Source organism: Pyrgilauda ruficollis, unplaced genomic scaffold (genome assembly GCF_017590135.1).
Source record: "Pyrgilauda ruficollis isolate IOZ18807 unplaced genomic scaffold, ASM1759013v1 scaffold29, whole genome shotgun sequence".
NCBI lineage: Eukaryota > Metazoa > Chordata > Aves > Passeriformes > Passeridae > Pyrgilauda > Pyrgilauda ruficollis.
In genome coordinates, this window is record NW_024524266.1 from 10,190,402 (window position 1) to 10,205,197 (window position 14,796).

The 14,796-nt window shown below is 35.5% G+C and overlaps 1 protein-coding gene across 1 annotated transcript in view; it reads right to left on the bottom strand.

Annotated features, from left to right (window-relative positions):
* Positions 1–14,796, bottom strand: part of ADGRG2 (adhesion G protein-coupled receptor G2) — a 58,872-nt gene that overhangs the window by 18,352 nt on the left and 25,724 nt on the right. The window contains exons 4-13 of the mRNA XM_041472499.1: positions 10,996–11,034; positions 9,606–9,638; positions 8,100–8,132; positions 7,118–7,159; positions 5,144–5,191; positions 4,503–4,570; positions 2,852–2,925; positions 1,994–2,033; positions 1,835–1,869; positions 423–505 (exon numbers count right to left, since the gene is read on the bottom strand). Of these exons, the coding sequence (XP_041328433.1) occupies positions 423–505; positions 1,835–1,869; positions 1,994–2,033; positions 2,852–2,925; positions 4,503–4,570; positions 5,144–5,191; positions 7,118–7,159; positions 8,100–8,132; positions 9,606–9,638; positions 10,996–11,034 (495 nt within the window). The remainder of the gene's footprint in view (positions 1–422; positions 506–1,834; positions 1,870–1,993; positions 2,034–2,851; positions 2,926–4,502; positions 4,571–5,143; positions 5,192–7,117; positions 7,160–8,099; positions 8,133–9,605; positions 9,639–10,995; positions 11,035–14,796) is intronic.

The window sequence follows — 14,796 nt, forward strand, 5'->3', positions numbered from 1 at the left end:
TTTTTTTTTTTTTTTTTAATTTTAAACAAACCAAAATGGAACATAACAGCTTTTGAAACAGAGACAAATGGTATGAGCCAGTACTCCATCCTGTCACAATATCACTAAGAAAGGTTGGCTACTTAACAACCTTTTCAATTCAGATTGTCATTTCAGCAAGACATTTATGTTCTCATCTTATTTTATACCTAATCCATTCAAAGTATGCTCTTTTAAAGTAGCTGGCAATTTTATACTGAAATGTTTTAAAAATTTATTTCACATACACCCCCAAAAATCAGAAGGCTGCATTTTTATGTACTTATATCGCCCAAAACAAAAAATATTTGGATTTAACAGTAACTATCTTGTCTTTTTAGCTACTTGAAGATTTGTGGTCTTTACATAAAATTGTGATGAACTGTGTTCAAAGCATAACTTACCAAGTTGACTTATTTTTGCTTTCTGTGTTAAACTACTTATATTCTCTCTCTCAGCCAGCTTCATTATGAAATTGCAGTGTGTACTAAAAGAGAAGAAAAAAGCTTAATACTCAAGAAACAGAGCTGCCTCATCTTTCTAACACATGGAAATAACATCAAATGCTAAATTAAAGCACATTAGTACAAATGCTAAGTGTAAAAGCACATTATTTCTAGGCTCTGTCATATCTGGGCATATTTTTAGTGCACATAAACCACTATGCCAGGCTGATTAAAATACATTAGTTTGTGGCACTTATTGTCCCTTCTCCCTACTATGTCAATTCTTAAATGGGGTCCTCCCTGATCAATGTTGGCCATTAAAGAGTTGATAATTTTGTAAGGATAATAAAGTAATCTCTGCTGTTAGTGTAAATATGCCAGTGTTTATGAAACCTCCACCACCAGAGGAAGCCAGCATTCTCTCTCGACTTTAGAGAAAACTTCAGTGACCCATTCAAGCATGTAACTCCATCTTTACAACTATAGTTTGAGGACTTGAAGCCCTGCCTAAATTAGGGAACCTCCAGGAAATTTTTCATATTCAGAAAATGCAAACATAGAGATGAATGAAAAGGTTTCTTTCCAGCTCATAAGAATTAAAAGATTACTCTGGCAACTGCCAGTATATGACATGAAAGGGTGATCTGACCACTTTCTATTGTATTTGAGTGTTTTGGACTTTTCTTTCATCCTAATCCAGGAAGATAAAGTCCAGATTCAAGTATTTGGGGAAATCAAGTTTCATTTTATTTTAGAATACAGAGTTTCCAAGCTGGTCATTTTAAAGGACAATTAAATGGTGAGTAGCAATTAAACTGAGATATCATCTACTTTTTAGGGTTTCCAGGATCACCTCTCTGGAGCAGCTTTGCCATTCTGATCATCCATGGTTTCCAGACTCTGAACTGTTTACTTCCTCAGGCTCCCCCTACCCCAAGGATGGTTGGTTTCCCAAGCTGAAGAACAGCTTGGGATGTCTCAAGCAAATCCCTCATAAAGATTGCATTGCATTCACAAGTTCTGGAATTCTGGTGCTCTCAGTTACATGACTCAGGTAATACCAAGATGCAGAAGAAATCTGGCAGGGAAGCCTGGACTTCAGCAGAAGAGCAATGAGAAGCAATACATTCGGGTTAAACAAAACCAACAAACTTTAAGAGGTTTTTTCAAAATCACTAATGCCAGGACAATATTCAGAAAAGAGAATTTCTTTGTTAACCTATACATTTTTCTCTAGCCTTTTTCTTGAACTTCTGAACTTCCTAGAGAGTTTGTCTTTTTCTTCTGCTAAAGAGCCATGCATACTTCACATATCACAAGACAATATATGAGCTTTTAAATATTTTTTCTTTAAAAATTTACAAACAAACCTCTGGTTTTCTGCACTGCATTCCATAACAGAGGACTGTAATGACAAATGAAAACAGAAAAAAAAAAATGGTTTATAAGGAGAAATCAGGAGTGATGCTTTATCAGAAATAAGTTGGAAAAAAGTTTTCCAGAGAGTAACAACAATCAGTAAATCTTACCTCACTTACTGCTTGCAAGGTTTTGTTGAACTCTGAAATGCTTTAAAATAAAGTATTACTGTTATGGAGGAGTTTTAGTCATGTTTCTAAAAACAATTACAACAATTTAATTTAAAAAAACAATTACAGAGAAAAAATATTTTTCCACTTAATCAATGATTTTTTAAAGTCAGGCCAGTTGTAATACTGTAAAGCCACCAGCATTAAACATTTGAAGAACTGACTTTTATTAGTCACTACACAAACTAAATTTCAATCTCTGTCATCACATTTGAACATCAACCCATTGTAAATGTTATTTAAAAGAGCAGAAGATAAATCTTAATGTTGCCTTTTGTCAAGCATTACTTGGAACAGAATTCTAAATTTATACTCAAAGCCACAGAAATAGAATGAGTAAGAAATTTGGATTTCTTCTACAAACAAGACTTGTTGGCCAACCACATCTTTTTAATTTTCAGGGTGAGTTTGGGAAATATTTGCTCATTAAAACCTCCCCTTAAAAAGACTGGGAAAGAAAAAATGAAACCAAAATAAAACCATAGATATGACTTCAAGAATATTTATTAAAGAACATGCAGCTAGGAAGGTTCTCTTCATAATTTCCTACCAGAGAAACTGAATCCTTAAATTATAACAAATATTTGTTGTACCATTTTTTAAAAGAAACTCCAGTGGTACATAAACTAATTAAGAGTATTCTAACCAGTATGAACTTTATGTTAAAGAGCAAGAACTTAGAACTTGTGAAATTTTTAATGTGCAGGAATAACACAAAGTTCACTCAACACATGGAAAGTTTCACTTCATCTTTTTGAAATACAAAAAAGATTTAAATTCTTATTCAGAATTACTTACCTCAGTTCTTGTGGGGTATGTGCTGGAATTTCAATTAATTTTTTGACTTGATTGTGGGTGGTTATGTTATTAATCTGTTAGGAAAAAAGATCCCACAGCTAAGTACAACCAGTAATTTTTAGCCTTAAAAGAAAATTGTTCATTTCACACATTTTAATAAGCTGAAATTACTAAGATAAGAAGCACGTTTTCTCATGAATACACAGCAACAAGTATTTACCATGACATTGTTGTCACAATTTATGGAAGGAACTGTTGATCTAGTATAGACCAAACTCCAAAATCTTTGTGATAGATAGGGGCAAAAGCCTGTAAACTCACCATGTCTTATGCTGGAAAAAGAGGAGTTTGGCTTAGTTTGCAACAAAGACACCTTACTCCAGACACTGAATGAATTTTTTAACTCTAAGTGCAGCAATGGGACAAGCTCCATAAATGGCATAAATAACAGATGACAGAATACTGGAAGTGAGAAGTCAAGAACTGTAGTGAAATACATGATAGAACTCAGCTAAATAAGTATGATCCAGTATTAGGGTCTGGGGATACACTGAGATTTATCTAAGAGCCCTTTCTATATATGTATTCTTATGCTCTTCTGGTTACCAGCATTACTGCTTATTTTTACATTTTGTGCAAACAGCAAGGCCCATGAGGAAAAACATCACCTAATATATATGGCATTGACTTCTCCTAAGAAATATTCTTCTAAAAAGCAAAAGTTTCAAGAGATGCAAACCAGTTTTACCAGAAGCTGTAGGTGTAATGTTACCATGCTAGTCGGCATTATCACCACTGAAACACAACAGAATGTAGAGGTGGCTTTTGCCAGGGGCATATCCCTGCCCAAACCTGATGCTCCATGTTCAGTGACTCTTCTCTGTGGTTACAATGCTGACTACTCTCATGCTTTCAGGGACTGGCATGTGAAATGTCACGCTGAGGGCTGACAGGGCTGTGTAGGATAAAGACACAAGGTTCTTTTCTCCTCTCCTCAGCTTCCATCTGTAACAACTGAACATTCTCATCCTCATGGTATTACCTTGATACTGGTTCATCTATATGGTCCTTGCCATGCATGACACTCTCCTCTTAAACCTCTCTTGTGTTGTATAAATGGACACGCTCATGTCACATAAGCCTATTGCAAAATTAATAACTCAGTAACCACAAGCCAAAAAACATAGAATGATCATGCAAAAGCATAATCGAAAAAATGCACAAAAAGCCATAGAACTACTTATGAGAATCTCAACAAGAATTATTCCAGGATATAATCCAACTTTAATTATGCCCGAATAGTTGTCATCTAGTGATGCCCATCTTCCAAAGGCAAGTGCCTATAAATTAATCTCCAAAGGAAAATCCTCTGTGCCTAAATGTAAATTCTTGAGATTACCCAGGGCTTCCCCCTCCTTTCAGTGGCGATGTAGAGAATACAGGTTTTTACTGTAGGAAGTAAAGACCTGTATTCTCTACAGGTATTCTCTACAGCTGCAAAGCAACTGTTTAAAACAGAGCTGTTCCATTCACTGCAAATAGTATCATGTACTGCAAACACAGTAAGAATCATGTTACTTCTTTTAAGTGTAGACAAACAAATCCACTTCAACCTTCCTTAAAATAAAGTTTTATAAGAAAGAATACTTACTATTTCTACATTAAGTGATGCATTACTTTCTTCCCTCGCCCGAAGTTTTACCTTGCCCACGTAGAACACTAAAACCAAAAGTAAAGAAGTTAGGAACACAGAATGTAAAATTTCTTGAGAATTGCAAAACTTACTGTCTTGTGTTTTGATACAAGGGAAACAAGAACACTTGCACTAGCTTATCTATTTTTGCAATTGTTCTTCCATCTTTTCACCTCTTTCAACAAATTAACTGGTCTAATAGTTTAATTATCTTCTATATATTTAATTTTGATGGTCGTCCCTAAATTCCTTCCAGCTAATCTTTTCCCAAAACAGAAAAACTGCACTTCACATTAGTATAAATAGAACTCCTTAGCTTACTTGTTTCTTGGATTTTTTTTTCACAATTCTTATCTGCAATTGTGTTCCTTTGATGAGAAATCAAATATCAAAAGTACAAGAGTCTAAACACTTCTTAACCTCCCGACCTTTAATATTTTTTGAATTCATATAGAATTCATATAAAATCTCTCTAAATTTACAAGGAAATTTATTTCAGAACTAGCTTTTACATGGCAACTAAACATTTCTTCATTACTCAGAGTATAAAATAGTTGGATAATATTTTATGTAAAAAAAGGGAAAAGAAAACCACTAACCTGAATAATTACAGGCACGTGTTATGTTGCATACAATGGTTTCTCCTGCTATAGATTTGTTGGGGGAAAAAACCAAAAAACTACTGATTAAAAAAGTTAAACCTAAATCCAATATAATCACACATATTTACAATCATTCCAGTGTTTGAAATATATCTTCTGGAAGTATTTGACATATTGTCTAGGCTTCACCTCCCTACAGCACTTACCATGACATTTTCCAAGACTTAATATTCAGAAATATGCTGCCTTTGATTAATTAATGTTGAACAATTTTTTTATAACAGTTTTGTCAGAAGACTTACATGCAAGGGGTCGCAATTTTAATTTCATTTTTTAAAATTTAAATATAAACAGAAACCAGCATATAATTAATAAGCTCTTTAATTATCACAGAATTCAATCACTAGGCAGCATACTATCTGCTTCTGAGGATCCTACAATGGCTCCATATGATACCATGAAGCTAAAACTGTTCTACCTGATGGAATTCAAGCTATGATGACAGCAACCATGTACACTCTTATCTAGTAAAACATGCCTCATTTAGTTACAGCAAGCTTTTGGCTGCTCCATATTTTCCATATTTTTAATATGACCTACACTGCTGAGAAATAACACTGATCCTAAATTAGGGTATTGTAAACAGACAGTTCTGTTGTATAATTTCAAAATAAAGCACTGGAAAGATATTTGCATCCAAGACAAAACTCCTACACTTGTTCATGAGAACAACCTGCCTTACTTAAGCAGATGGATTGGACTCCATTGACAGAAAAAAACCAAATTCTATTTTTTCTGCTGTTATCATTAGTTAGTACCAAGTGAGAAGGGAATTTTTTTTACCTTCCCCGTGGTGCAAACGTTTGACTGTAAAAGTTTGCTGCTTTATTAATTTTATCACCATCAATAAATAAGCCACCAGAGGTTACAGACTGTAAGCTGGTGGGAATATTCAAGTTATTAGAAAGAAAAAATTCAGACAGCAGTTTAGAATCAAATAAATTTGATGCTTGGACTTGATTATTTTAGAATTATTTTCCAACCTTAACAATTCTATGACACTAAATTTGCCTTCCATTTTGTTGGCAGTGAAATAGTTACAAACCTTGTATACTGCTTTTTTTAAACAATCCTTAAAAAAATAAAATGCTCATAAATAACTGATAAACAATAATCAAATGTCAATATAGCAATAAATTGTCAAAATTATTTACTACATAGAGAACACCTTATAAAAATCCAACACAAAATCCGAAAATGCCATAGAAGATCAACATCAACTCCTTTTTCCATACAGGGCACCCATTTGTGTGCCCCCTAGTCTAAAGATCTCTGCACGCCACCAAAATGCACAAAAATACATTAGCAGTGTGAAGGATAAAAGACTGATCAAAGATCATTAGGGCTTCCAGTCCCCTGAAAGCATCAGATAACACAGCTGTAATGTTTCTGCAGGTCATGTTCATACAGACAAATTATCCTTGCCATTAAGGCTCCAAGCCAGGTCTTCTTCCACTTGCACTAACTCAGGGCAAATCCATTGTAATGGGGCTACTGAGCTTCTACACAAATAATTAAAAAATAAAATTCCTGGTCCTACTGGGCCTGCCCTGAGGTCAAATACAATGACTGTATTCAGTTTGCTTCAATCTGCTAAAAGGCATGGAGATTTCTTTTTAAGCAAACATCATCCCTGAGACTGTGGCTCTTACAGTTTTGTGGTAACCTACTGCTTTGACTTACAAAATAACCAAACTCTTCTATATGCAGCTATCTAGACAAGCATTGCAGAATTAGTTCTTCTACCAGACTGGACATTAATGTGAGGTAAGGCAGACTGTTAAAAGGACACACCACAGTACCAAGTAAAAAGCATACAAAAAACCATTTGGGAGCAAACTTCCTGAATTCACACACATTTGAAATTTGAGATGCACAAAAACGTTATCAGTGGTGACAGATAAATCCTACCTGGTGTGATGGTGGAGTAATAATCTGTTGTTGAAAGGGCTTCTGTTATGAAAAAAAAACAAACCAACAAAAAGAAAGTAAAAAGTTTACATATTTTAACTTTAAAAACCCCATGCAATACATGTTCTTGTTTAAAAACCCCATGCAAATTCTTATTTCTATTTCAGACTCTGTCTTTTCAGGAAAAGTGTAAACACCTGACATTTTTTAAGAAAATGAAGTTACTTTCAGTGTGGGAAATGCAAAAGCAGCAAGGGGAGTAAGACCCATCCAATTAAGTGTTTGTATCCTTATCTGAGCCAGTGATTCCTGGCACCCAGCTGTTCAGAGTAGAAAGTGGTGCTTTTAAGGTGATTCCTATTTATCCTATTCTGCATGGGCACTTCAGCATAGGAGGAGTACAGTTCTAAAAATGTGTTTTCAATCAACAATGAAGAACAGCAGGATGTCCAGGTCCTATAGAGGCATGGAGGAATCCACACAGATACGGAATGAAACTATTCCCTGTTTCAAATGGGGAAATCGGGAAAGGAAGGGGTAACAAGTTTTTCTGATTGAGTCTTTTCTGATCCTATTTGACAACTCCTTGCAACTACATATGTAAGTGTCTTCAAGTAATGGGGTGCACATTTTAGTTCTGTAAAATAGCTTAAACAGTACCAGAAAGCATAGAAAATATTCTATATACAAAACCCCCTATATACTTGCTAAAAATATATATTTGCCCTCTTTGGGTTTTGGTAAGCAATACAATACTTTGAATGAAAATGAAAGGTTTACAGCTCAGTTAAGTGCACCTCAAAGCCCTAATCATGCAGACTTAAAGTACTGATTGCAGAGAAATACAAATTTTAAAAACATGAAAGAAAATAATTTGGAATAAACAAATCCCAGTTACTAAAAAATAACAACAAAAAAGCAACAAACATGAATGCAACTAATGTCTGCCTTGAAACCTTATTCTCCTCATGCAAATTCTCACCTGTACTTTGTGTAGTCTCCTCTGAAGACATATCTGAAATAGAAAAATCCATAATAGTAAAATCTATAAAAATAAAGCAAGAAAAGCCCAAAAGTCTAAATCCAGCAAAGTCTAAATAAGAGAAATAGTCATAACATCTTGCCTGAAGAAATAATAGGATAGATGATAAAAGTAACAATAGAGAATTCTAGGGGAAAAAAAGATAAAAGAAGCAAAAATTGTATTAAGAAAGTATTCTACTTCTATGAATTTTTGAGAAAAAAGATCAAGCCTACAAGATTTTGAACAGAAACTGAGTATTATTTATCTGAATTTCATTTTTAAGAACAACTGCAAAGCTTGTTAGGAGTGTTTACATTATTTCAATACTAATAATTGAAATAATGTTCATGTTATTTCAAAAATCTGGGTATCTGAATACAACCAGCTGGGAATCAAATTTTCCTCAAATAAGTCCCTTTTACTGGTTTCATTCTTTCAGAAGATGCAGATGAATTTTTGCATATCCAACTGAAATAACTGCTGAACCCCAAGTACCTTTTCCTGCATGAACTCACAACATTCATAAGCAGAGATGACTCACCGGGTTTGGCAAACAGTCTCTCCAAAAAAGCTGGTTTTGTCAATAATCATAGATACATAAAATAAAGTAATGATGTAACGTGTTTTTCAGCTACATCAAAAGGAAAAGAAATTAAATTAAGACAATAGATGAAAATTTAAAGGGCTGTGCTTAGTAAGAATATTTTAGGCATCAGCACAGGAATATAAAGTGGTTAGAAGACCACTTTATATCACTTCAATATGACAACTTAATGATTTTTTTTTTAATGGACCAGAGCAGATCCACAACAGAAGAAATTTTATGAGGCAACTAACATGTAGTCAAAATATGAGCAGAGGGAAAACTAAGTGCTGGTTTCACCTGTATTACTTGGCCTAGTACATACTACACAAATATTGAATGTGATGCAGTTGTTAAAGACAAACCATTCCCAAAGAGAGACTGTATCTGTAAAATAACAAGATGATGTGTGTTTGCATCTGCATTATTTCTTTTATCCAGAGCACTCACTCTGTTTCAGTATACATTAAGCAAGAAAGCAGCTGGCTTTCACACAAGTTTTTTCTGTGTGTCTCATTCTTAATTTTTTTAAAATGCTTTCATGGATGATGCTTATCACCTCTGGTTCCAGAAGCTGTTAGTTGTTAGTTGTGTGTGTCATGTAATAGGCTGCATGAAATGCCATCTGCTAGGGTGAGAGGAGATGTAAAGGAGCTCTCGCTACAGTCTTCCTCCTCTGCCATCTCTGCAAACTCTTCACTGTTTCATTCTGCATTCATTACAATGTAGAATGAAACAAGTAATTTGAAATGAAAATATTTTAATTTGGGAATTTGGTTGTATTACATTACAACCTTTCTGCACTACCTCAGATAAAAGCAGATTTACCTAAGAGGAAATAACAAAAATTGAAAAAATCAGTAAAGTCCTGATTTTCTTACCAAACACTGTTGTTGCAGCTGATTCTTCAGAATCTGTGAATTTTATTTCAGATTAAAAAAAAAAAAAAGACCATTATGAAGTTTCAGTTTCAGACACATACATTATCATCCTCAGCAGGCTTTTCTTATACTATCAAAAGTTTACTGCATTCACCAGAAGAGGGCAACACCTGCTCTTTCAGAACAACACTTCCAGGTTGTCAGAAGAGGTAGATGTAACAATCTCTGGTTAAAAAAAAAAAGTCACTATTTTTATGCACTCAAATAGAATTCAATGCAAGACAATTTTTTTTTTCTGGAAATACTGGACAGTTTGATTTGTATAATGTTGCAAAACCACAACTGTATAATGTTAAAGACCCAAGACACGTGCAACACCAGCTACATGCTTATCCTGAGTGTCTTGCTAATTCTGGGAATAGGAATCAAGCATACACAGTAAGGTGGCTTTAGCTGGGTATGAAGAACTATTCTCAGACTTTTTATAATAACAGTGAGACTTGCTACTAAAAATTTATCCCATTCATATGTACTTTCTTTTCTATCCTGCAAGAAAAAAAAAAAAAAACACCTAATTAATTTCAAGTTTGAACCTCTGGTTTTAACAGGAACCAGCCAACTATTTACATAGCAAACACTAGCTATCAGATTTTTATATTGTTACAGTCAGTATTTTGATCAAAAAAAATTAGGAAATTTGATATCTTGTTCACATAGCAACTTTAAAGTTGGCTCTTTCAGTTACTGGGTGGTTTTTGATACTGTCAGAGACAAGTCAAGTTACAGGTCACAGTTATCACAGAAATATAATCTAAAGAACAGCTGGATGCAAACATGAAGCATTATTTTTAAAATATACTTAAGGTGTTTGAACATCTCTCAAAGGCCAAAAGTCATCCTATAATGTTAGTTACAATACACTGATTTTACTGTAAAGCCTTTCCTACTGCCGCAGAAGACTTAAATCAGAGATACCAAAAGTCCCTGAAGAAAACCAGATTTTTTAAAACTAAAAATACTAAACAAGAATTTTCTGAAATGCTAAACAGTCGTGAATTCCTTGCTCCAGTAAAACTATTTTGCTCGCCTCACTGAAAACGAGCAATAGCTTCTTTCCAAAGGATAAATGTGAATACAGTTTCTGTAATGAAGGGAGAATCAGAATCATCTCAGTGACTTTATTTTCATTTTCTCTGGAAAATTACTGATGCTATTTGCACCACAAAATTAGCTAATAAGACACAAGGATGAGACAGAAAATTAATTTGCTAATGTTTGCATATGCTTGACTATCTCCAAAAATTAAAAAGTATCATCAGCAGCAATCTTACTATACACTTTCTTAAAACAGAAAAACAATGGGGCAAAATTCCACAGAACCCCAACATACCTGTTATTTTTCTGCTAGGCAGGGTAGCAGTAGTTTCAACTGCAAAAGAAGAAGATTTTTTTAGGAGAAGATTTTATATACATTTGTACACACACATATACATACATACACTTTTTAAAACACAACCATTTTAGATGTGGTACCCACCTCACTTCAAAATGGTTTGCAAAACTACTTTGCATCCACTGAGAAATATGTGTCAAGACTTTTTGAAAGCTGGAAGTTGAACTCTTTTGAGTTCAGTTTTTTCCTCAGTTCAACTTTTTGTACTTATGGAAGATGCAGATTAGGCCATGAGCTTTGCCACCCCTCTTCCATTTCCAGCGTCTTCAGAAATCTATTCAGCACATTTGCTTGAGTGAAGATGAAGAGGACTAAAATAGCATCAACTAAAAATGTAACACATAACATCACGATGTGCATGCACATCATATAAATACTTATGTGTCCAAGAGCTGCACCACCAAAGAACACCTGAACATCTAAACAGTGAAAGATCAGGCTGCCAGAAAAGAAGCAGCTCAGGTGGATGTGGGCTGGGATGAAAAGTTGAGCTATTTCCAGCTCAATGGGTCCACAAAACATGTCCCTAGGGGCACCCAGGGAGAGATGCAATACACAGATAGACTCTTGATCAAGGGGTGGATCTGACGTGATCATGAATGTCAAACATGACATCATCAAGTGAGCCAAGTGACTAAAGCCTCCCTGGACTAAAGGTCGTGGTTGGCTATAAATGAGGAGGCCCAGCAGATCATTTAAATCACACCGCTGCAGGGAACCTGCCACCAAGGCAAGTGATATGTGCCTCCTGTGGTGGAGGAAAAGTGGCAGACAGCTCCAAATGTTCTCTGCAGCCTGTCACCACTCAAAACACCATCCTGGGCCTTGAAAAAGAAGTAGCAACAAAGCATCACCTATACTTAGCACTGTTACCTATTTCAGCACCTTTATTTAATAAGTGAGACCCCCTCTGGGCAAGGAGGAAGAAAAACTCTTCTCAAGTCACTGAAACTGGTGGGACACTAAGCATAGTCAGGCTTCAAGCCCAAGGGCAGCAGAAGAAGAGAGAGATTCTCTCCAAATTGCAGGAGTAGGTGGGACAGTTTCTCCACAGGTAATGCCTTGATATCTGGCCAGTCCACCACTGCCATGTCACACTGGTGGGCACTAAACTGTGCCACACAGCCCACGTGTAGTGGGCATCCCCCAGATCCTTGGAGTCATCACTGCTGTCCAGGTTGCTGTAGATTACCTCCACCACTGCTAATGCCCTCAGACACTGACACCTTCCTTCTTCCATCAGTGGTGCCCCACTGATGGAAGAAGACAGAGACTTTTGGTACTGTGTTGGGCTCTGGCATACACCTACCAGGCCTGTGTCCCACACCCTGGAAAGGGCAATAGGATCTCTGGATCTAAGGAAAAACAAATGGATGCTGCAGCTGAATCAGAGATACAACCCTAACCATAACAGTCAAGGGGGAGCTACGGAACTGGAGGTTGACCCAGTTAGGGAAGGAGGAAGAAGATCCTCTGGAGGTGATGTAGGAAGACAACTCAGAAGAGGCAGACTGTTCTGCAGCAGGACAGCCATAAAAACAGGAGAAGGAAATGACAGAAATCATAAATGAGACAGGAATTAACCAGTCCCTATTCCTGAGCAAGGTGTGAGATGCACAAAGATGACAGCTGCCAGCCAGGTAAGCAGATTGCTGCCTGGCTACCCCAATGCTGGGACACTGGGACCAATGACCTGAAGTCAGAGACAATATGAGAGCTTGACAAGATGAAAAAAGCCAGTTCATTTTTGCTGAATGTCATACAGTGCATGAAGCTAAAAGCAACTCTGAAATATGGCAGGATGAATTCATGGCAATTGAACTAATTGCACTACAATTCTTTAGGAGTTCTCCATGAAACTGTTAATTTACATTTAATAAATTTTAGTTAATTTACATCCCGGGTAGAAATTTTCTTATGCAGAAGAAAGAGACAGAGAACCAAAATTCTTATGAAAATGATGCATACCAATCAAGTTAAAGCGTAAGTAAAAATTCACACTTTTATCCATATCAGTCTACTGAATTTAAACTCTTTCAGTAAAGATAAAACAAAGTTTCACTAAATCTCTTTTGAGACAACTAAGATTCTGCCTACAGAGAAGTAAAATTGCTCTTTTTGACAACTAGAACTGTGTGAACTTGATAGATCACGAAAATATGGATATAACCCTAATTTTTATAGTAATTTTTCAGGAAAATTAGGACTTCTCATTATATAGTAAGTCCAGATAAAATACATATTCACATAGTCATGTAAGGCAAGTGTTATAGAGCTCTTATGTACAAGTGCTGTTACTTTAACATTGTAAAGTGATTACAAATTACAGATTCTATAAAATTATATTCTTAGCACCTACTGTAGGCTTAGGGAAGACCCTTAATACAATACCGAGACAATACCAAGTTTAATATGCAGAACTGAAGCAGTATTCAGATAAAACTATTCTGTAGTGTTCAAACAGTAAATAATTTTCTCAGGTAGAACGGGGTGAATAAAGATAATTGACTGAACTTCTGGTTAGAGAAGGAAGCATTCTTCCACAGGTGGGCAACATGATTTTCCTACCACAAAAAGTTCTGCCTCCAAAAGTACCTGTTACTAGTCCTGTCTTAATCAGTGCAAAAGTCCTTATCTCCAAAAAAAGCTCTGGAGGAAATTAAATTCTCAAAAGGAACCCATCTGAATACAGAGCAAACACCACCACACTGTTTCTTCTGCCCATTTGAAAAATAGAATCTGTACAGGGAATCTAACTTTAAGATCTTTCTCACAAAGTCTTTTGGAGTCAGTGGAGACAGTCTTGCTATATACAAGATGCCTTTTGCATCCTCCATATCCCTTCAACCACCTTGTGAATTTTTGAGAATACAAGTGCTACCCTGAGGTAGGTACAAAAATTGTTCATTAACATATTTAGTTTTGTAGGTGAGTAAAAAGACAGTGCACTGTAAAAATGCCAAATGCTTTTAACAGCACATCTTGCAGCACAGGGAGTAAAACAAGCTAAATGCAAGCCATGAATATGGAGCTGGCAAATGCAGCAGCTGATGATGGCATGCATAATCTGAGAGGCACTTTTTTTATGGACACCAGTCTGACCATGACTTCTCTTACAGCACAATAGTCATATGCCGACAGTAACCAGAAATTATCCATGAGTATGAGACCTGTCAAGGCTTGAGTATGGACTTATCAAGGTCCAGCTTTAAGTTCATTAACCAAGTCTTTAATCAGAATCACCTTTGCATGAAGAAAGGAGGAAAGACTAATATATAATTTATTTGTTAATCTTCCTCTTTTGTTGTGTTTAAGAACAAGAAAAGAAAGTGAACAGATTTATTTGGAGAAGGATTAGAGTTCAATCCAAAATATCCCTAAAGTTGGCATGTAAAAATGAAACTAAAGTAACTCAAGATGTTAGTTACAAGCTAACAGAAAATTTATTGCCCTTAGGTTGTTTACTATTGATAAGAGCATGAAAATCCTTACATATATGAAACTTCCATTTATTTGCTTTATGAATTTTATTTGCAACACTGTTAGTTTAGGAACACCAAATCAATATAACTAACATATCCTGTTCCAAAACAAAGGATTACACATTGTAATAATACTTTGCTACATTTTCTCTAATAGAAAACACTCTTAAAGATTCAAACAGTAATTAAATAAGCAGTGTTATTCCTTGCTTTTGTTGCAAGGCAGATAGAATAGGCCCCCACAAGAACTGTTTGG